This window comes from Ahaetulla prasina, chromosome 7, assembly GCF_028640845.1.
Source record: "Ahaetulla prasina isolate Xishuangbanna chromosome 7, ASM2864084v1, whole genome shotgun sequence".
Classification (NCBI taxonomy): domain Eukaryota; kingdom Metazoa; phylum Chordata; class Lepidosauria; order Squamata; family Colubridae; genus Ahaetulla; species Ahaetulla prasina.
Genome location: NC_080545.1, coordinates 66,414,503 through 66,436,680, shown reverse-complemented (window position 1 = coordinate 66,436,680; position 22,178 = coordinate 66,414,503). Strand labels below are relative to the sequence as shown.

The 22,178-nt window shown below is 36.4% G+C and overlaps 1 protein-coding gene across 2 annotated transcripts; it reads left to right on the top strand.

The window, feature by feature from the left end:
- The first annotated feature begins 1,305 nt into the window (after positions 1–1,305).
- Positions 1,306–21,747, top strand: ADSL (adenylosuccinate lyase). 2 transcript variants are annotated; one of them, XM_058191917.1, is made up of 13 exons: positions 1,306–1,389; positions 7,691–7,894; positions 9,247–9,291; positions 10,720–10,799; positions 11,492–11,663; positions 13,617–13,663; positions 14,226–14,316; positions 14,891–14,960; positions 15,913–16,060; positions 17,078–17,168; positions 18,333–18,422; positions 20,211–20,387; positions 21,602–21,747. In XM_058191917.1, the coding sequence occupies exons 2-13, from the start codon at positions 7,730–7,732 to the stop codon at positions 21,686–21,688; spliced, it is 1,263 nt and encodes a 420-aa protein (XP_058047900.1). In that variant the 5' UTR covers positions 1,306–1,389; positions 7,691–7,729; the 3' UTR covers positions 21,689–21,747. The 2 variants fall into 2 exon arrangements, with proteins under 2 accessions (XP_058047900.1, XP_058047899.1); XM_058191916.1 differs by lacking the exon at positions 1,306–1,389 and adding an exon at positions 1,396–1,672.
- Positions 21,748–22,178: the final 431 nt, after the last annotated feature.

The window sequence follows — 22,178 nt, the reverse complement described above, 5'->3', positions numbered from 1 at the left end:
TAGCAGAATTATCTCAATTTCTATTTGAAGTGGTGCATTTGAGGCTCAGGAAGGTACGTAGAATAACACTCCTAGAAATCTGGATTCAATGATATCTAAAGGCTTTTAAGATATTGTGCACACGTATCTGACGTAAGTTTAGTACTAAATAATTGTATGGCCACAGTTACTTTTTTAGCTCTTTAGGTGTACAGAAGAATGAATTCTAGTCTATGACATCACCTCCCATCACCATAAGATTTAGGCTTTGTACACTAAAGGGATAATGGCCTTAATAGGGAGTACAAGATCTATTACATTCAACTGTGATTTATCCTATTGCAACCTCTTTAGTCTGGTAGCATCAGCCCTTTGAGAAAGATTAGGCTGTTTGGTTTATAATTTTTTAGATCTTGAGATTTCACTCAGAACCTCACTAATCTTCCTCCACTAAATTTCATGACTTATTCTAGGTCCTGAGTACAACATTTTTGAGTTCTATGAGTAGTACAAGTACTAGAAGTGATATTCAGAAGTGTTCTAGGACCTATATACACTTACCATTTTGAATATTCCTGCACTGCATTCATACCAAGTGACTTCTAAACAACATAACAAAACCCTAAATTTGCAAATTGTTAAATCTCAACTGCAATTCCTTGCTGCTATGACCTCCACATTTGTATTCTGGAAAAGCAGTGGCCAATCACTTTCTTCTCTATGCACAGTTCTTTTTGGACTTAGTTTTTCTTCAACACACACATACACAAAACTGCAAAGTGTATGTTTACAAAATTAAAACATCAAAATGCAGAAACGCATGACCACTGGGATGCTGCAAATGGTCATAAGTCATTTTTTAGTATCGTAACTTCGAACGGTCACTAAATGAACTCATACAGGACTACCTGTATTTCTAATAATGGGTTAAAGATGAGAGGAAAGAAACGTCATGGAGAGGTAACCTGGGTACTTTCATATGGTATTCAAAGGCAAGTGAGGAAAAAGAAACCTTACTCAAATGAAAACATATTCCCCAAAGACACAATTCTGTCATCCACCTTGAGTGATAGTTGATATTTGAGGACAACCAGAAGAATCTCTCTTCAGCAAACAGGGATAGAAATTCAGCAGATTCTGAATGTACCCTTATTTCAGGGAAAATTTGGCAACTTTAAGATGTGTGGATTTCAAATCCCAGAATGCTGGCTGCGGAATTCTGAGAATTGAATTCCACGCATCTTAAGAGTTGGCAAATTTATGACAATCACCGCTTTACTCGTTTCCTCGCATCCCAAAGCGTCCGGAAGCAGCAATACCGATAACGGCGGCGGCGCCCAAGCGCCAGAGGTCGCTGCGGCGGTCGCCTGTTCCGGGCCAATCCGTCGCCATGAGGAAGGGGTGGAAAAGGTAGGAGGCTGGGCCAAACGGAGGCCGGGCTTTGCTGCACTTCTTATTCCGACCTTCGGCAGACTTCAGCCTTCCCGCTGAGCTTGCGATCGGCAATTCTTCTCAACTGCAGCCCTTTCCGATGGCTTCTCTGAATCCCGCCGGCGAGGAAGACGCCTTCGGCCGCTACCGCTCCCCTCTCGTCTCCCGCTATGCCAGCCCCGACATGGCCTATAACTTCAGCGAGAGGAAGAAGTTCAGCACCTGGCGGAGGCTCTGGCTTTATCTAGCCCAGGCTGAGAAGGTGCGGGGCCCACATGGCTGGCAGATTAGGATAAATCTAGACTGGCGCTTAGAGGTGTCAGGGTCGCGGTCATCCAGGTCATGCCAGTTCAGGAGCAATAGCCCTAATGCTGTATGTCCGTGTTTAAATGGAGAAGCAGACAATCGCTTGGGTGGCGGGAAACGTTGGCTTTGGACTGGCGTAGCTGGGCCGATCCGCGTTGCTTCTTCCGCCCCTTTTTGCTCCTTTCATGGTATTTGCCGCTTGAAACCCTCGGAAGCTAATACCGCAGTCCAATTTCTTACAATAACTCCTAGGCCTGGTGTTGGGCTACGGGCCAGAATCCCCTGCCAGCGGGGTAGAGGCTACAGAACTTCAGGTCAGCACTTTTTGCTGGGGATTGTAGAAGTTAACCTGGAAAGCAACCAGGTGTGGGAGAAAGCAGCCTTATCTTAGACAAGAGGAACTCCATAATTTTTGTACATCTTCTCATTAATTTCGTTCTCTCCCCTCCCCCCACTATATAAGTATAACTTTTGATTGATTACACTCTTGACCGTATCAAAACAATGGGCATCAGACACAATAAGGCATGGTTAAATGAGCTAAGGTAAAGATACGATAAAATAAGGTAAGATAAAATAAAATAAAGGTGTGAGATGAAATAATGTACAATTGAATAGAATACAAAGACATACAATGAGTACTAGAATATAAAATAGTATGTGCTTAGGTGAATTAATCAGCTTTACATGCAACTCCAATGGCACATAAAACATATTCTCAGTTGGACAATCATAACTATAAACTTAAGATGGGGATCGGTGATATATGATGGTGTCATAAAGGAAATAAGACAATCTTTTGTAACGGTCTCGATAAATAGTTTTGTGAAGCGGACTGAGCTCTTGCTGGAGCATCCTGCTTAGTAAAACAGTTACAACTCTGCTTTTAGGTCCTTTTGCTCTTGAACAAAGTATCATTCTTTGTTTTTCTTCTTATCTGTTTGTTGCTTCTTAAATTATATATTATGTTCCTAAATGTGAATTGTTTCATTTTTTTAAACTTTTGATACTAAATACCATCTGCACTGAATTTCATTTATGCTCATGACTGTCCCTTTAGTGTGTGTGTAATATTTTTAAAAATGACAATTGGGATTGGAATTGCTGTTACTAAGCAACAGGGTAAAGGGTGATATCATGTTATTATACCACTTAGCCATGGTAATTCTGACAATCAAAAATGCCATGATTAAATTACCATATGGTTCATTAAGTGAGGACCCCACATGATTCCAACTTCAGACTTTCTGGCGGCTTCCCCATTGCCTTTGCTTGTGGGAAGCCGGCAAAAAAGCTCACAATCCGCAATCATATGACCATGGGATGCTGCATTATAATCATGAGCTGGGTGCTGACTTTCCAGATCATTATCATATGACTATGGGGACACTGACAGCCAGAACTCTGAGGTTCAGTCATAGCCACTCATTCAGCCTTGTCATAAGCTTGAACAGTTGTTGAACAAATAGTTGTTAAAGGCATATAGTTAGGAAATACTAACTGGTTTTATTTGTTGGTTCTCATTCTTCATTTTCATTCTAATAACTCTTTGGGTAAGTACTGTTTATTGTCCTTAAAGAAATATTTTTTTCTACCCTCTTTCTGAAACTTCTAAACAAGTTTTAAAATCTTGATTATGTTCTTTACCATCATTGCTGTAGCTGGAGAACAGTTTTGACGTAGCTACACTTTCTAAATACATAAAAACTGATATAAGCAAACAGATTTCACATGTAGCTGTGAGATAACTTGACAATGATAAGTCAACTCTGAAAGTTGCAGTTTGTGAATTGCATCACCTGCAGCAGTTTCTGTGTCCCCAACCTGCATTCAGATTAATCATTACATTGTCATATTGTACATGTGGTATGAAGCAAATGTATTTCAAAATAATTCACTTTTTTGCCAAGAGGATAGCAGCAAAAATCTGAACATAATTTCTCAACTGTTTATAATATTAGGCTGTTGCTTTTTTGTGTAACACATATTACATGCTCTATTTTTTATTCAATTTAAAAGGAATTATAACGTTTATTAAACTATAATAATGTTTTAATATATACTTCATTTCAGGCACAATTTTTGTAAGACAGGAGTTAACAAAGTTGACTTTATCTTCTCTTCCAAATGTTAAATCTGCTAAGCCACTATTAAGTTTCTTTGCCTGAAATCTTCATGAATGGTATATTATATTCTTAATTTGTTGGAGATGAACAAGTTTCGGGGAGTCTTGGCATCCTTTGTAACCTAAATTTCCCCTCCCTCCTTTAGAGTGATCTACAGATGCATTAAACTTTCAGATTAATCCATTGTTTACTTTCTGCCCAAGTCTCACCCCTGGAATGTCCTAAAGTTACAGTAAGAATGTAATGTTGGAAACGTAAAGGATTCTGCAAAACAAAGAACTCTTACCAGCAGTTTTAGGGAAAGGACTATACAGTTTAACAAAGCAAATGATAGTTCATTCAGCCAGGCAAATGCCTCTCATGCTATTCTAGCCTTCCATAATACAGTGTTTTTTGCTTGTTGTATTATAGTGCTTATACTATAAGCAATATAAACATACTTATAAGCACTATAAGTATTATAGTGCTTATACTTCCCAGTCAAGTGAGTTGTAAATTGAGACATTCAGTGGGCACCAGGTTGGGAAAGATTATACCAGACTCCTACAGTTTCTGTTTAGCAAATCCCGAATGCACTAGAATGTAAGAATTCTTTATTTCTTCCACATCCTAAGCAAGAAACCCTTAGAGAGCCTGTTTCATTTCAGTTTTATGTTGCCTATTTTATTCGTCCTAAAGAGCCATTGCTATGTGTAACCATGCAAATGGCATAAATGAAGTGTATATATGTGAATGGTAAATTTCTGCAGTATATAATTTTAACGCTGTGATAGTAGGTTGCTGAACATTGTGATAGAGGAACCAAGCACGTCAAATTAAGAGAAGCTAAATAAACATTTATTGAAAGTCCACAATTGTGTTAGTTCTTCATACTGGGAATATCTTTTAATTTATAATATTATTTGAAGCTTTGGAGTTTAAAAAAAATAGTTATGGAACAAAGAAGCAGATGCAGTTAGGCAGGGGTATCCAATATATCTTAGATCTTATACCGTATTCATTATAGAGTTGGCTGTCTTATCAGATTAAAGCTTGGTATCAAACTAAGCTTTAAGAAAACAAATTGTATTCTAATATAGGTATACATACATTATATATTGTCCCCTAATTTGAAAAGATAATCTGTTATTTTTAACCATCTGCATTCCCAAAAAGTCACAACTCTGATTTTGATCTTCAGATTCAAACTGAGAGAAAACACCATGTGCACCTGTTTGTTCCATCAAGGCTCTGCCAAATTGTTAGTAAAAGATGTTCCCTTCAGTTGTCATGGGAGAATGTGATTTCAGTTATGGTGGGGGAGTTGGTTTCTTGTTATTCAGTTTACTGCCAGGAAAATGTGCCCTACACTTGGAATATAGAATAAACACCAGACAGAAAGAAAACTAAACTAAACTAAACTAAGCTAAAATTCTTATCCAGGAACAAAGTATTTATGTTGCTAGGTCAGAAATTGACTTCTGACCTTAAATGAAGCACAACAGAATTTGGCCACTGCTAAGGATGTACAATTCTATTGATCAGTTAGCAGCACTTGAATATAAAAGCAATTTGTGCATCCTAGAATGTCAAATAAAAAATGTCAGTAATTTCTACTCTTTATAAAAGAGGCAATATAATAAAATGTGATTAGGATTAAACTGCATTGTGGATACATTGTCATCTTATGGGACCAAGGAAGACTGCCTTCTCTGACATTGCTCTGCTCTCCAAAACAGCTTCCCCGCCCCTAAGAAATATATATGGCACCCTCTTAAAATCTGATTCTATTCCCAGGCATGGAGTTGGTGTGTCTGGAACCCCTTTCATTGTTTTAATTGCTTTTTAGTCCAAGTGGTCACATTTTGTCTTATGGTTTTTGCTGTTTTAATTGTATATTTGGCTATTATAGGCTACCCAGAATCTTCTGGACTATGTGGCCATAATATATTTAATAAATAAATATGACCTGCAAGGGCAGAGTCACTTGCTATGTAGTCTTTTCTTCCCGGACAGCAGGAGGCAAGATGTCAACAGCAAGCCACAATGAGTTATGGTGAATTAAATATAAAAGAAAAATGTTATCTTGTTATCAAGACATCAAGGAATATCGTGTTTATTTTTACATATGAGAAACATTCCAATTTATGTAAAGACTTGATGGTGCATCGAGTCTGAATGATAGCATCAACTATTTTAAGAGAAAATGCTAAGTTACTAAAATTGTTTATGCTTGTAATGGTAAAAAGAAATACATTTCCTTTTCTTTATTATTTTCTTTGTTCTTTTCTCTTTTTCTTTTCTGCACCTTCTATTTTTCTTTTTATTATTTTACTTTTACTGTTGTAATTGCAATCTTTAATAAAATTACTATATAAAAAAATCCTGGAACATTTTTATGGTAACAAGTCATTGATTTTAGACAGAGCCTTTTCTGCCATGTCTCCTGCACTCTGGAACATCATTCTGCCCCCTCCCCCTCCCCCAAGGTGAGATCCATGCTTATCCTTTTGGCCTTCCAAAAGGGCTTGAAGATCTGGCTCTGTCAACTGGCCAATGAGAGCATATCATTCTTTCAAATCCAACATCCATTAAACAATTTTAATAGAATTTTAGTTGTTTGCAATTTAATTTGTCTTAAGGAACTTCAAAAAGCTTACTAAGTATTTCCAAACATCCAAAAGGCCTTCTGGAATGGAGTCAAGGTCAAGCCGCCTTCCAGGTGTTGTTTAGTCTCTCTCATTCCTTTATGTGTATTAAAAAATTCTCACTTTCACTAGTTTTGTTAAGGAGAGCTTTCTTCAGACCTAATGAAGAAATTGCAAATTCCTCATGGTCAACGAAGCACTTCTCCTTTCTTTACCACCCCTCCAAGGTGGCTTTGACTCTGTAGGGTCTCCCAGTCAGCAGATACCGCTGTTTTTCATAGAGTTCAGCAGAGCTCCGCTATTTTCAGCCATTCTTGTCACGATGCCAACTGGTCTGAAAGTATATCTTTCTAGTGGTAGTTAATGGACTAAGATAGGATCCCAGACCTCCTGTGTGGATCTTGACCCCTTCTTTCCCATCTTTATTAATTTTTATATCAATTTTAATGTTGCTATCTATTGTTTCATATTGTTGCTGTCATTGATTGTAACCTGCCTAGAGTTACCTCTTGGCAAAATGGGCAGCATATAATAAATAAATGTTCTTCTGTGTCTGATCATTAGGTACAGGTAGTTGTTGACTTACAACCACAATTGGAACCAGAATTTTAGTGACTAAGCAAAGCAGTCATTAACTGAATCATCATATGGCCAGATTTGATGACCATTTTAGCACAATTGTTAAGCAAATCACCACACTCATTAAGTGAATCATATGGTTATTAAGTGAACCATGCATCTTTATGTGAATCTGGCTTCTTCAATTGACTTTGTCGGAAACTGGCTGGGAAGGTCATAAAATGCAGTCGTGTCCCTAAGACACTGCAACTGTTGTAAATATGAGACCTTTGCTAAACATCTGAATTGTGATCACGTGACCAAGGGGATGGTTTGATGGTCATAAGTTCAAGAATGGGTTGTAATTCACTTTTTCTGAAGCCATCATAACTTTGAACCATTGTTAAATGAATGGTCATTAGAGGGTTACCTGTATTAGATTAAATTGTACAAGTAGAAATAATTCTCAAATTGTAAAGTAGGACGGCTGTTTTCTGCTACTTGGAAATTTGCACCTTAACAATGCTTAGTTAGTTAATTGTGAAAGTTACAAGAGTTATTTCTGCTAAAAATTAAAATTCCAAAGTAACTACTTTTGCTCTGTTGGCTGCCTTAAATTGAGGATCATGCATCTTTTAATTTAAGATTTTTTTTTCCCCTTAGTCATTGGGCCTGCCCATCACAGATGAACAAATAAAGGAAATGGAAGCAAATCTGGACAACATAGACTTCAGAATGGCAGCAGAGGAAGAGAAACGATTGCGTCATGATGTAATGGCTCATGTACATACATTTGCCCATTGTTGTCCAAAAGCTGCAGGAATTATTCACCTTGGAGCAACTTCTTGTTATGTGGGAGATAATACGGTAAAATAACACCCAAAATAAATTTATTTATTGAATCTGTTTGCTGATGTTCCAGACATTCCTTAAGACTTGGTTATGACACCATGTCTGGGGGTCCCAAGGAACCAGAGAATTTTTAGATGGCTTCACTTTTGAGATGGATGTACTTATCACACTTTCTGCTTGGGGTTGTATTTATTTTAGTTTCAATTCTGAATGTTTAATGTTGATTTTTATTTTTAAATGCCTATTTTTATAAATGTATCAATAGCCTATAGAGTTCTCGGGTTACAATCATAGTTGGGACCCGAACTTCCATTGCTAAGTAAGGTGGTGTTAAGTGAGTTACACCCAATTTTATGACCTCTTTCACTGCAGTCATTAAACAAATCACAGTAATTGTTAACTGAATCCTATAGCTATTAAACAAATCTGACTTTCCCCATTGACTTTGCTTGTTGAAAGCCAGCTAGGAAAATCTCATATGGGGATCACATGACTTCAGGATGCTACAATCATCATAAATACATGCTAATTGTCAAATGACTGGATTTTGATTATGTGACCGAAAGTAGAGAAGGTAGAAGAAATCTGATTCGGCTTTTTATAATTCAACTTTGGGGCAGTCTAATTTACACAATTTAATGTTCTCAGGGTCCCGAGGGACCCTCACTTGGGGTACCCTGGCTAGAGAGAGAAATAAAACAGTGAAGCTAAAATGGACAGCTAAGCCAGCTAGCCAACTAGAAGGGTGGGTCCAATTCCTGTTTTACGTCAAGATAGTTTCATCAGCCTGATGTTACTTTCTACCTGTGCTTTTATTAGATGATTTCACATATCTTCAGGCAAAGTATTCATTTTTTGCTAGTTTGTCAATTCTTTTGCCTTTATTTGTCTCAGTTCATCTACTCCTTCTCCTACTCCTACTCCTACTCCTACTCCTGAAGAAGCCAGCTCAGATAGAGGCATCTGTCTGCATCCTCAGAAATGAAATGATTAAGTTCTTTGGGGTTCCCATTTTCTCTTTTAGCACAATTTTATAATATAAATACTGCAATCTTATTCACACTGGACTTATCAATATTCATCTGAGCATTTAGGCTCATTGGACTTTTAGATTTTTTAAAGATATTTATTGTTAGAGTAATTATAGAGTTGCAACCCACACTGAAAAATAAATTTCAGCAAATACATCAAATAGAATTGTATCTGTTACGTATGTGTGTTATGTATGTGTATAGGTAGATATATAACTACTTTTGAGAAATTATAGGAAACAGAATTTCACTTTTAATGTTGCCAGTGTGCTTAACAGTAAAACATGATAATAAAGGTTATCTTATCTGACTGTTTAAAATTATTCTTTCTATTAGGACTTGATAGTTCTTCGAGATGGATTCAACCTGCTTCTTCCCAAGGTAACATGTATTTTTTCATAAGGCAGGGGCTTTATTGATTGAGAAATGGCTGTTTGCTAAAGTTAACAATAGAAATAGAAATGGAAACAGATTCATTCAGGAGAAAAGTTCAGATTCAGGGCATTTCTTGATTTTCTGTGAAGTACATATGGGGAATAGAACCCTACTTTCTGACTTGGGCCTTTACTAATTAGTACTAATAATTCTAAGAGTAGACTTGGTTAAATATATTATGCTCTCCTGTAATTGTTACATCTTTTTCCTCAAGAGTTTAATGCATTTGGTACTTACCTGTGCAGCAGCCACCCCCAATTGGGGCCCCTGCAGATTTATATTCTGCCTCATGGAGCTGTAAGAGAAAATATAAATAGCTGAAGTTGTGAGCCAATAAATTTGTCCTGAAGGCACACTAGCTCTAAGGAGTTATTCAAGCCAATCTGTGCATCCAAAACCACAATATTATACCAGATGCAAGAGGGAACAGATTATTTATTTATTATTTTATTTGTTAAATTTATTTGATGCCTCTCACTCTAGGCGGCTTACAACAATAAAAAGGAAGCAATGGAAAGAGTGTAAACAGAACAGAAGATAACAGAGTAATAAAAATAAACAATGAAAAAGAACACAACAAGAAATACAATTAAATGATTACCAAAAAAGAATGATGGACGGATAGAGAGCAGAGAACAAGGGGGCGGGGGGGGGGGAAGTAGAGTCTGCCATCAATCCAGCTACTACCTCCAACATAGCCATTTGCACCCCAGGACAACTGGCAGAGCCGTGTCTTTACACTTTTGTGGAAGGATAGGAGGGTTTGATCCATGCTGGCATTGAGATTTCCAAGAAAACAAATGACAGTTGAAATTCCAAAATGGTGTACAAGTCCAATTAAATTTAATGTCTCCAGCAACCTTTTAAACTTCTGACAAAGGTTCTAGTTGCCATGCCTATCCAAGGTCAGCCAGTATTCATTCTAATTTTGATTCTGTAGGATGCTTTTTCTCTCAGGAAGTCTGACTTGCAGCTGGTAACCCTCTACCATTCAGTCTTCCACTCAGCAGTGATAGTGCTGTTTAGGGCTCAAAAAATGCAGCTATACAAAGTTGTTGTAGAGGCTGTTGTACATCAGCCTCTACTTTCTGACCTGAGTGTTTGATCAAAACATTCTTAGTCTCATGCTCTGACATCTCTTCTTCCAAGCAAAAACTTTGTTGAGCATGACTGTTAGATTGTTCTTTTCATTTGAACAGCCAGCGAACAAGGCTTAAAGTTGGGGAAAACTGTTGTGCAAAATTATTTAAATGGTTCTTCCTCATTGTCCATATACATCATGAAGATGAACCATGTAGGCTGCCACAAATGAAATGACGATGATGCTTCTCTTATTTTCATGTATCTTCTTCTTCTTCTTCCTTTTCATTATAGCTTGCCACAATAATCAGTCGTCTGGCAGATTTTGCTAAAAAGTATGCCAACTTGCCCACCTTGGGCTTCACTCACTACCAGTAAGTAATTACTTAGATGTTATTATTCAGTAACATGGCTGCTACCTTTTCTGTTTCATCTATTTTATGCATCAGTAACTTTTCTATGGGGCATGATTAAGGACAATAAAATTTATGAGTACCTACTCTAATTTATTGAATTCCATGCACCAAGATTCAATTTCATCTTGGCAAAAGCATACTGAGGAGGGAAGACCTTTCAACATACAGATTTTATCTGTTTGCAAAAATGTTATAAATCATAGTAAATCCTGTTAAAATATTTGTAGCAAGAACATAACTCATGTGAACACTATAAAATCAGTCATAGTTTTATTTCCGTCATTAAATTCCAGTTCAGAAATCTGTTATGAATTGCAATGTTTCCTATAACAGTCTTTTGCTGCACATATTCTGTAATTCTGTCCTGTGTTTTTTCCCCAACATGTTTAAACCAATGGCATATAAAATATGCTACCATCTGATTAGCAGTCATGTAAAATATTCAATATCCTTTCCCCAAGCCTTCAAATCTAGAGGTTCTTATTTAATTTAAGAGATAGCTATTATTAAAATTAAGAGCCATGGCTTGTTTTTAACCAGTTTCTATAACTTAAGGTGGCACTGCTCTAGGAAAAGCAAATATAGTCATTTTGTAATACCATTAACTTTCATGCACTTGTCCTTAAAAAATAGTCTTTGTGATTTTTTAGGCCTGCCCAGCTAACCACTGTAGGTAAACGTTGTTGCTTATGGATTCAAGATCTCTGCACAGACCTTCACAATCTTGAAAGAGCAAGAGATGAATTAAGATTTCGTGGGGTGAAAGGCACAACTGGCACCCAGGCCAGCTTCTTGCAGCTTTTTGAAGGGGATCATAGTAAAGTAAGTAAGGATGCAGTAGACTGTCACTTAAATGTGTTCTAGTTAAGTATTTATTTGTTAAGAATTATATACTGCCTTATAAATATTGAGAAAGGCAATAATTAAACTTGCTTACAGGCATGGAAAAAAACATTGAAAAACAATGTCACAAGTAGCAAAATGAATGCTATCAAGATTATATATATATATATATATAAAGATCAGAATGTATTCACAGAGGAGTATCGATCCATTGGGCTAGTTAGTGTCCTGAAAGCCTCCTTCCCATGTTTTAATTTTTAAAGTTGAATTTTAATTATTTTTGCCTCTTACATATTTATACATACATTTCTGTTTTTAATATTTTGTACACCTACGAGAGTCTTTATGAGGGAGATGAACAGTTTCTGAATTTGATAAATAAAAAGTAAATAAATAAAAACTGGATTAATTCTGGCCACATCGCAGAACTTTATGCTAGGATAAGTTTTCCTAGGCCTGGAAATGCTATATTAATTAGAAGTGCAGGTGGTAAAGGAGTTGCCTACAAGCTAGAACAGAAAGTCCTCGACCTCAATTGATCCCCAAATTTCTGTTGCTACGTAAGGCATTTGTTAAGTGAGTTTTGCCCATTTTACGACTTTTGTTGCCACCTTTGTTACATGAAACACTGGAGTTGTTAAAGTTAGTAAGAGGCTTGTTAAGTGAAACTGGCTTCTCCATTGATTTTCCTTGTCAGAAGGTCACAACAGGGGACCACATCAGGGGTGACATGCTCCCAGTTCAGACCGGATCTCCAGATCCGGTAGCAATGGCGGTGGGTGGTTCAGAGAACCAGTAGCAAAAATCCCTGTCCCCCCCACATGCCCAGCTGAGCCACACGATCATCAGAGGTTTTTATTTTAGTTTTAAAAGCATTTTTTCTTCAGCCGAAAAAATGCTTTTAAAAGTTAAAAAAAAGGCTCTGATGATCGTGCAGCTTAGCTGGGATCATCAGAGCCTTTTAAAAGTATTTTTTTTTTAAAGTATTTTTTTTCGGCCGAAGAGGTTGTTAAAAATGCTTTTAAAACTCTCTGATGATCAGCTGAGTTGCCTGATTGTCAGAGCTTTTCTTTTCTTTTAAAAGCAAAAAATGCTTTTAAAGAGAAGAAAAGCCTCTGACCATCAGGCAACTCAGCTGGGATCGAGAGAGTTTAAAGGCATTTTTTCTTCAGCCGAAAAAATGCTTTTAAAAGTAAAAAAAAAGGCTCTGATGATCGTGCAGCTTAGCTGGGATCGTCAGAGCCTTTTAAAAGTATTTTTTTTTAAAGTATTTTTTTTCGGCCGAAGAGGTTGTTAAAAAATGCTTTTAAAAGGCTCCTCTGATGATCCCAGCTGAGTTGCCTGATTGTCAGAGGCTTTTCTTTTCTTTTAAAAGCAAAAAAAATGCTTTTAAAAGAGAAGAAAAGCCCCTGACGATCAGGCAACTCAGCTGGGATCGTCAGAGGAGCCTTTTAAAAGCATTTTTTCTACAACCTCTTCAGCTGAAAAGGTTGTAGAAAAAATGCTTTTAAAAGTAAAAAAAAAAAAAGTTGGTCATGCCCACCCAGTCACATTACCCCCACACACACCAAGCCACGCCCACAGTACTGGTAGTAACAAATTTTACATTTCCCCACTGGACCACATGACTCTGGGACACTGCATCAGTCATAAATATGAGTCAGTTGACAAGCATCTGAATTTTGATCACAGGACCATGGGGATGCTGCAATGGTTGTAGATGCAAAAATCTGTCATGTCACTTTTTCACTACCATTGTAATTTTGAACAGTCATTAAACAAACTGTTACAAGTCAAGGACTACCTGTACTGTCACCCATAAAATATGCTGAGTTTAGAATGGTGTTCAAAGGGAAACTATCTAGGTAGCACAATCGTGATTTTCTTTTCAGTCACTGCATTCTGAGGTTCCTGTCTGTTTTTTTCCCTAAGGTGGAGGAGCTGGACAGACTTGTGACAGCAATGGCAGGATTTAAGCGGTATATTAAAAAAAAAAAAACCTCCCTTTAATACTAAGGAAGTGCTTAAGCATAACCTCCTAAGGTGTATAGAAAGCTTTCTTAACTAGAAACAAAGCAGTATATTGCCTGGAAGCTTTTTGCTAGAGGCTTTTTGAAATTTCAGAAAAGATATTTTCCTTTTTAAGAGATACGAAGACTTGCATCTGGGATTTTTCATATATATTTTATTACTTAGTCAGAACTTTTGCTTTCTAAAAATTAGCAACTCTGTAATATTATCATGTTGTACAGCTAATAATTACTATTAATTTTAGGCCTTGTTTTGAAGTATACTTACAAATACCAGTAGTTGTTGCTCAAAGCATTCTCATTTTATGTTTAGCTGCTGCCTTACCGCATGCAAATTTGATTTGTACAACCACACAATTTTTCTATGTTGTTTCATGCTAATTCAAGGCTAATACAATTTAAGAATCAAATAACCAATGGATCTGGCATGATATTCATGCATTTTTGCATGTTCATTCCTCCACAGGTATAGGACTCTTTGAACTTCATATTACTTTGTGTTTGATTTTAGGGCCTATATCATCACAGGACAGACATATAGTCGCAAAGTAGATATTGAAGTTCTCTCTGTTCTAGCAAGTCTTGGGGCAACTATACATAAGGTAATAATTAATTTACATGTACAAGTATTGTTGTAGAAAGAAGCTCTAATATATAGATAGCAAAGGAGTAGCTTTGTGATTTGCTGAATTACAGCTCACAGCCAGGGTGACCAGTAGTGAAAGACATTGGAACAAATTACGGATTAAGTAGCTCCATTTGACAACAAAATACTAAACTTTGGTTGCATGGTTGTGTTTGCTTGTTTACAAGCCTCCTGAAAAGTTTCTTGAGTTTTGGAGCTGCTTGCACCAATTTTAGTGGACCTCCCACATCCCCCCCAAAATTGGACTAATCACTGTAGTATTATCCACATTGCAGATATCACTGGGTCACCTCTACATTTGCCATGGCCCCCGAAGACGATGATAAAGAACAAACTCTGAGCTTTAAGTAGTTTAAATTTTATAAGTCCAATAAATAAATAAACTACAGTTAAGATCATTTGCTTGACTCTTGACTCTCAAAATGCAAATGTCAAACAGTGGAAATGGCACTCCTTTCAAGATTACTATTGTGCTAATTCTATTAGAGATTTTATTTACATGTGAATTTATATTAATTATTATTCTCTAGATATGTACTGATATCCGCCTTCTGGCCAACCTCAAAGAAATAGAGGAACCTTTTGAGAAAGAACAAATTGGTAAGCACTGAGTAAAAATAGGATTTCATTCTACTTATTTTATTTACTGTAACTTGCTTAGCACTTTTTAAATTGGTCTGTCTATAACGTCTTTATTTAACATAATCAAAAGTTAAAAATAAATTATTATAGCACTTAGCAAATATTAAAAATGATTTCCTGACAAATTAATTTTATAATTTTTATGTAAAAATATTGCAGAGAAGAATATAAATATGATTTCTACTGAAATTTAATGGAATTTACATTGCCATTTAATACATATCTAAAGTTACTGCTTTATTGACAAGTTGTCAAAGGAGAAATTATATCTCCCCTGAAAATCTGAAGCTTATTGATGTATAGCTTTGAAGCTATAAGTATCTACCTTTAAAGAATCTTGTACAGGTAGTCCTCAACTTGAGCCCAGAATTTATGTTGCTGAGAAATTTGTTAAGGGAGTTTTGTCCCATTTTACGACTTTTCTTGCCATAGTTGTTAAGTGAATCACCGTAGTTGTTAAATTAGTATCACGATTTTTAAGTGAATCTGGTTTCCCCATTGACTTTGCTTGCCAGAAAGTCACAAAGGGTTATCATATGAGTCCGGACACTGCAACCGTCATAAGTGTGAGTTAGTTGTCAAGCATCCGAATGTAAATCACGTGACCATGGGGATGCTGCAACGGTCTTAGGTGTGAAAAATGGTCATAAGTCACTTTTTTCAGGGCTATTGTAAAACTTCAAACGGTCACTAAACAAATTGTTGTAAGTCAAGGACTACCTGTATGCTCCTTCCATCCTTTGAGCACAATGATTCCTTACATTCTTTCCTCAGTTAAAGCAAAGTTTGTTCCATATTTGCACTGCAAGCTAGGACAGATTTCACCCAATTGAGGCTTTTGATTTTTACAGCATTTTACATTTACACTATTCTGTCTTATGATGATCAATTATTTAAATCTGTTTTAAAGGTTCAAGTGCCATGGCTTATAAACGGAATCCCATGCGTTCAGAACGTTGTTGCAGTCTAGCTCGCCATCTTATGATTCTTGTCCTGGATCCCCTTCAGACAGCCTCTGTGCAATGGTTTGAGCGCACATTGGATGACAGTGCAAACAGGTATATACTTACATGATGTGGAGATGCTTTTCATGTATTTGGAAGTTATAGGAGGAAATTAATTAGAAGAAAAATATGGTTGACTGTAACATGCTCTGTGCCATCCAGGCCTCAAGTAAACTTTTAGTTTCAGTGAAGCATCCTTCCAAATAGACTACTTTTTCTATTGCACTGGCTATCTATTAATATATTATAGTAATCAATAAGGCAATAGCATTTAGCATTTACTGCCCCATAGCGCTTTATACTACCCTCTGAACAGTTTATAAGTAAAAGCATTATTTGCATATTGTTCCCAACAATCTGGGTCCTCATTGGAAGGATGGAAGGCTGAGTCAACCTTGAGCCCTGCCAGGATCAAATTCCAGGCTGTGGATAGAGTTTGTCTGCAATACCACCGTTTAACAACTGCACCACCAGTTCCTACAATATGCAGGGAGTTAGGCAAATTAATAGAGACTCTTGACTTACAACCATGATTGGTACCAGAATTTTGGTTGCAAGTCAAGGCACCCACATGACCGGAAGCAGTTTTATAACCATTTTTATAGTGGTCCATAAGCATATAAATCATGCAGTCATAAGTCCAAATCACATAACCACAAATCATAGACTCATGAATGCAAACTCATTCTCCTGAATGGCTGGGTTGTTTTTTTTTACCAGAAATCAGCAAAAACATCACAAATCACAGTCATTTGAGCGCAGGATGCTACAATCAGTCGTAAATGTGAGCCTATTGCCAAGTGTCCGAAATACAGTCGTGTGACTGCAGGGGAAAGGAGCCAGTACAACATTTTATGATAATCAGAAGTGCTTACAAAAGGGCCATGAAGCACCATTTATATTCTATTTATTATCTCGCTATTGAAGCACTGGTTCTGAAAAATTAACATGGGTAGAATATTCTTTACATCTCTGCACCCTGAGAAATATATGAATAATAATCAGATTAACAAACACTGAACTATTAAAACAGTTGCTTTTTTTCTATCCTTGTCCCGTTTGTTTCTACAGGCGTGTATGTTTAGCTGAAGCTTTCCTTACTGCTGATATTATACTCAGTACCCTGCAAAATATCTCTGAAGGTCTTGTAGTATACCCTAAGGTAAGAAGTAAAAGAGAGTGAATGTTCACTCTCACTTTTCCACTAAATTAAATATAGGTATGCGCACAATTTAATCCTCTATGCCAGATGCAACTTGTGGTGTTAGTTGTAATCCAGCTATGAAACAGGCCTATCCATCAAGAACACTACAAACCATTTCTCTTTTGGAGGACTGATTTCCAGAAGATCCTAGAACACCCCGAAACAGCAAGATCAGTATGCTCCAGAGGAAGAACTGATATGGAAAGAATTTCCTAAAATAAAGTTGTACACCATCATCCCTTTTACAGCATTGGGCTATAAGAAATCTTTAAAAACAATCCTAATGAATTTTTATTGTTTTATTTGACAACCTTAGTTAGAGTTGCAGTAATTATATTGCGTGGTACGAAGTAAGACTATGATTAATATTAGGCAGATTCCAGATAGGACATCTCACCAAATCTTCCAAATAATCACATTTACTAAATTGATTTTTTATTTAAATGTGTAAAATAAATACAATTATATGATTTCAGGGATTTTAAAGGGTCATACAATTCAGTTCTAAGAATGAAAGTATAGCTCCCTGGGACAAGAATAACAACTGAAGCAGTATCTGATTTATTAATTACTGTATTTATCACGTACATTTCAAATGGAGTGAAAGCTGGCTTTTTTTTTTTTGTTGCATATAAACAATATGTTATGATTTTTTGCTTTGAAGAAACTATCTGCACCTATTCTGTGGTTTATTTTCTAAGCTTGTATTGAAGAATATATCTAGAAATATAATCATTATCTAAGACTTGAGTTGCATGGTGGCCTAGAGATGAAGGGGCTCTCCTCCCACTCTGAAAGTTGAAAGTTCAATCCTAGGCAGCGTCAGATTTTTCTCTTATCAGGGCGCAAAGAACTCTTCTATGAACTCCACATGGATGTCACGAAGGGCATCTGGCGAATAAACACTCAGCTCCACTCAGTCGTAGGACTCAACTCTGAAACAAAGAGATTAAAGGATCATAAAAAGATTCTGCAGCTTCCTTCATACCTACTGAGATCCTCTGCATAACAAAAAGAATGTATTTTATCATGGGGATATGTTCCATCTGCTGAATAAATAAATAAGAATAAGAAATCATATTAACAATCCAGTCTATAAAGATTTATATCATAATTTTTTAGGTAATTGCAAGGCATATAGAACAAGAGTTGCCTTTCATGTCCACAGAAAATATCATCATGGCTATGGTGAAAGCTGGGGGAAATCGCCAGGTAAGTAGTTAATTGTATATACTTAGTTATCAGCTCCTAAGAAACATACATGCAAGAAACAGAGGAGTTATAAAAAAGGAGGTATGGAAATCCAGGGTGGATAAAAATCAATGATTTTTTAAAGAAATATTTTTATTTCTTAAAAAAAGGATTTTTTTATTTAAATCAGATTTTTTTATTTTCATCAAATTTATTTTAATAAAATGCTTTTGGAGTAAAAATCTATCTAAAGATAGTTTTCTATTTTAGATACATTAATAATTTAGTTTATTCAGCATGAAATGGAGTTTAGTTATGTGGCATGACGCGGTATATTCTGCAATATTTACATTTTTGATAAACTCATTCAATGAGTCCAAGCTCTGCAAGCTAAATAGGAAACCTTCATTTTGTTTGCAAATAATAATATTAAAGAGTCTCACTACCAGCAAGAATGAGTCCTTACATTTAAAGAGCACCTGTCATCGTGCCAGCGCCTGTTAGTGGACATCCACTCACCTGCTGTCTGCCACATCCCTCATGTTGTGTTAAAGTGAGTGGTACTGTCGGTGAGTCAACAGCAGCTCAGAGGAAGAGCCTCTGTAGGACAGAGATGACCACTGCTCTTTAAAAATTATGATTTATGATATGAAAAAATATGAAAATATTTACAGACCCCTCGCATCCAGGACATAAACTGTTCCAACTCCTACCCTCAAAATGACGCTATAGAGCACTGCACAACAGAACAACTAGACACAAGAACAGTTTTTCCCCGAAGGCTATCACTCTGCTAAACAAATAATTCCCTCAACACTGTCAAACTATTCATTAAATCTGCTATTAATTAAATCTGCTACTATTAATCTTCTCATCGTTCCCATCACCAATCTCTTTCCACTTATGACTGTATGACTGTAACTTTGTAAATTTATATTGATATACTGACCATCAACTGAGTTGTAAATGTTGTACCTTGATGAATGTATCTTTTCTTTTATGTACACTGAGAGCATATGCACCAAGACAAATTCCTTGTGTGTCCAATCACGCTTGGCCAATAAAAATTCTATTCTATTCTATTAAATCAAGTTGATTTAAATCAAGCCTTTTTACTAGTGATTTAAATTGATTTAAATCAAATCCTGTGGAAAGCTATTCTGGTTTTTTTTGGGGGGCGGGTTGTTGTAATATTTGTCTACTGATGAGGTCTGGAAAAAACCTTGCACACTAAGCTTTTGACTGGTTAACTTAAATTCTTCTATAAAGCAATGAAGAGTTTTAGAAGTATCTTTATTCTCATTTTTTTATTTATTTTTTATTTGATTTTATATCCCGCCCTTCTCCGAAGACTCAGGGCGGCTTACATTGTGTAAGGCAATAGTCTCATTCTATTTGTATATTTATATACAAAGTCAATTTATTCCCCCCCCCAACAATCTGGGTCCTCATTTTACCTACCTTATAAAGGATGGAAGGCTGAGTCAACCGTGGGCCTGGTGGGACTCGAGCCTGCAGTAATTGTAATTGCAGGTAGCTGTGTGTTAATAACAGGCTGCATTAGCCTGGTGAGCCACTTCCCAGTCCTATTGCAGATTGTAAATTAAAAAGAAATATATATTAAATCTGATAATCATTTGGGATACCACTGGAGAGAGATTATTGCAGTAGCTTTTTCATATGCTCAAATCCTGTTTGCAAGATGAGCTATCTAGGATGAGCCTCCTAAACTCTGTATTCATTATTAATGGTGGGATGTAGCATTTTCCTGGTTTAGGAGTAACACTTTGTCCATTGTTTACCTTCTAGGAATGTCATGAGAAGATAAGGGTTCTGTCTCAGCAGGCAGCTGCTGTTGTGAAGCAAGAAGGAGGTGATAATGATCTCATTGCACGAATTCGTGCTGATCCTTATTTTAGCCCTATCCATGGGCAATTGGAAACTCTCTTGGAGCCTATATCCTTCACTGGCCGTGCTTCCCAGCAGGTAGGGAAAAGCAGAAAAAGCTAGTATCCTTATTAGATTGCTCTTAATTTTAGCTTTCCTGAAGAAAGCTTTTTTTTTAAGCTGCAACTGTTATGTCCCAATTCAGATTTACTCTTATTAAAATTGATATGCTAATCTGTTGTTGTTTTTTAGCCCAATCTCCTCCTCCATTCTCTAAAATTCTTGGGTAATCCATTGGTATTTCATTTTATACTAATGTATTATGGACTTTTTATTCTAAATTACTTGTTATACTAGTTTAATATAGATTGAAAGACCAAAAACTGCCCATACTTTCTATATAAAGTATTATTTAATAACAATGACCAAAATTGTTGTCACTTTTTTATTTATATAATTTTCTATATTGAAATCATTTCTCAATTTTCAACAAAAACAGCAAATAAGGGACTAAGAATAACAAATAATCAAAAGTTGAAAAAGTGTTACTTTCAAAAACAATTGAACTATAATTAGAACTCATCAGTTAAGTGGAAGCAGACACTGGCCCAACCAGTTAAAATCCAAATCAGCAGCCAAAGCAGTTTATCATAGGAAACCTATCTGAATAAAATTGTCTTTGTCTAATGATAGAAAAACAATACAAGTTAATTTTCCAAGTTTTGAAGCAGCTCCAAAGTACTTGCAATTTGTATTTCTCCATATATGTCTCCAATGATCCTCAAATTCAAGAGAAGGATCTTTCACAAATATCTTAAATTTTAAGGTATCTTTGTATCTTTCAAACAGCTTGCTTCCAAGTACTATTGAAGCTTAGTTCTGTAGCGGTTTATTTTATAACCAGGAGTTTGAATTGAATAAATAAGCCAGCAGCCAGTGAAGTTGTTCTATCAGAGTTGCTCAGCTGTTGTATGACTGCAAATTTCTGAACTTCCAGGACTCTAAAACACGGGTGTCAAACTCGCCACGTCACATTGCTGTCACGTGATGTTTTGCGATGTTTTTCCCATTCTCAGAGCTGGGGTGGGCGTGGCCTATGCATGACACATCTGGCCCATGGGCCGCCAGTTTGACATCATTTAAAACACGCTCATATAGAATATATAAAACAAAGTCATATATTAGGGTGGTCACAGCTACCCTAAATAGCTGTGACCACCCTAACCATAGTTTTTATATGGTGATATAAAATGGCAAATTGTAAAGGATGATAATATATTCGATCTCAAACTATTGTTGTTTCTTCACGACAGGTGGCAAGGTTCCTGAATGAAGAAGTCAAACCAGCACTGATCCCTTATCAGAGCAAAATGGGTGTGAAAATAGAACTGTCTCTTTGAATCAGTGTTTTATAGCGGCATTGTGTTGAAAGAGTAATAAAATACTTTTAAAAATTAAATCAGTTTAACATGAGTTCTTCGATGGTTCTGCTATAGGAAAATTGAAAATTATGATGTTGCAGACTTCTGGAGACATATGAAGATGAATTAATGCTCACACTGTAATTATAAACTTTCAGATGTTTACAAACTGGTCAGGCCAAAATAATACAGCTATTTCTGCATTTGCAGTTATCAGCAAAGTTAAGAAGCCTGTCAAGTGTTTCTTGATACATAATCTATTCAGCCTGTCAGCCACAAAATGGGAATGTTCGACAGTTCGACCAAGGAAATGGAAAGATAAAATTACAAATCTTGGTCTTTGGAAAAGCAATTCAACTCTTCAATTTCTCCTACTTGCTGGTGGAGATGCTTCCGATTGCTTTGGAAGATTGATAGTTGATCAGCACACTTCAGGTAGACTTTGCATCTCCTGTAACAGAACCCTCCA

Bases quoted from the DNA above. Each gene is read 5' to 3' on its own strand.
- ADSL (XM_058191916.1), top strand. From the start codon at position 1,511: ATGGCTTCTCTGAATCCCGCCGGCGAGGAAGACGCCTTCGGCCGCTAC. The intron at 14,961-15,912 runs GTAAGCACTGAG...TCTGTTTTAAAG, and splicing joins TTTTGAGAAAGAACAAATTG to GTTCAAGTGCCATGGCTTAT. The intron at 18,423-20,210 runs GTAAGTAGTTAA...TTTACCTTCTAG, and splicing joins AAGCTGGGGGAAATCGCCAG to GAATGTCATGAGAAGATAAG.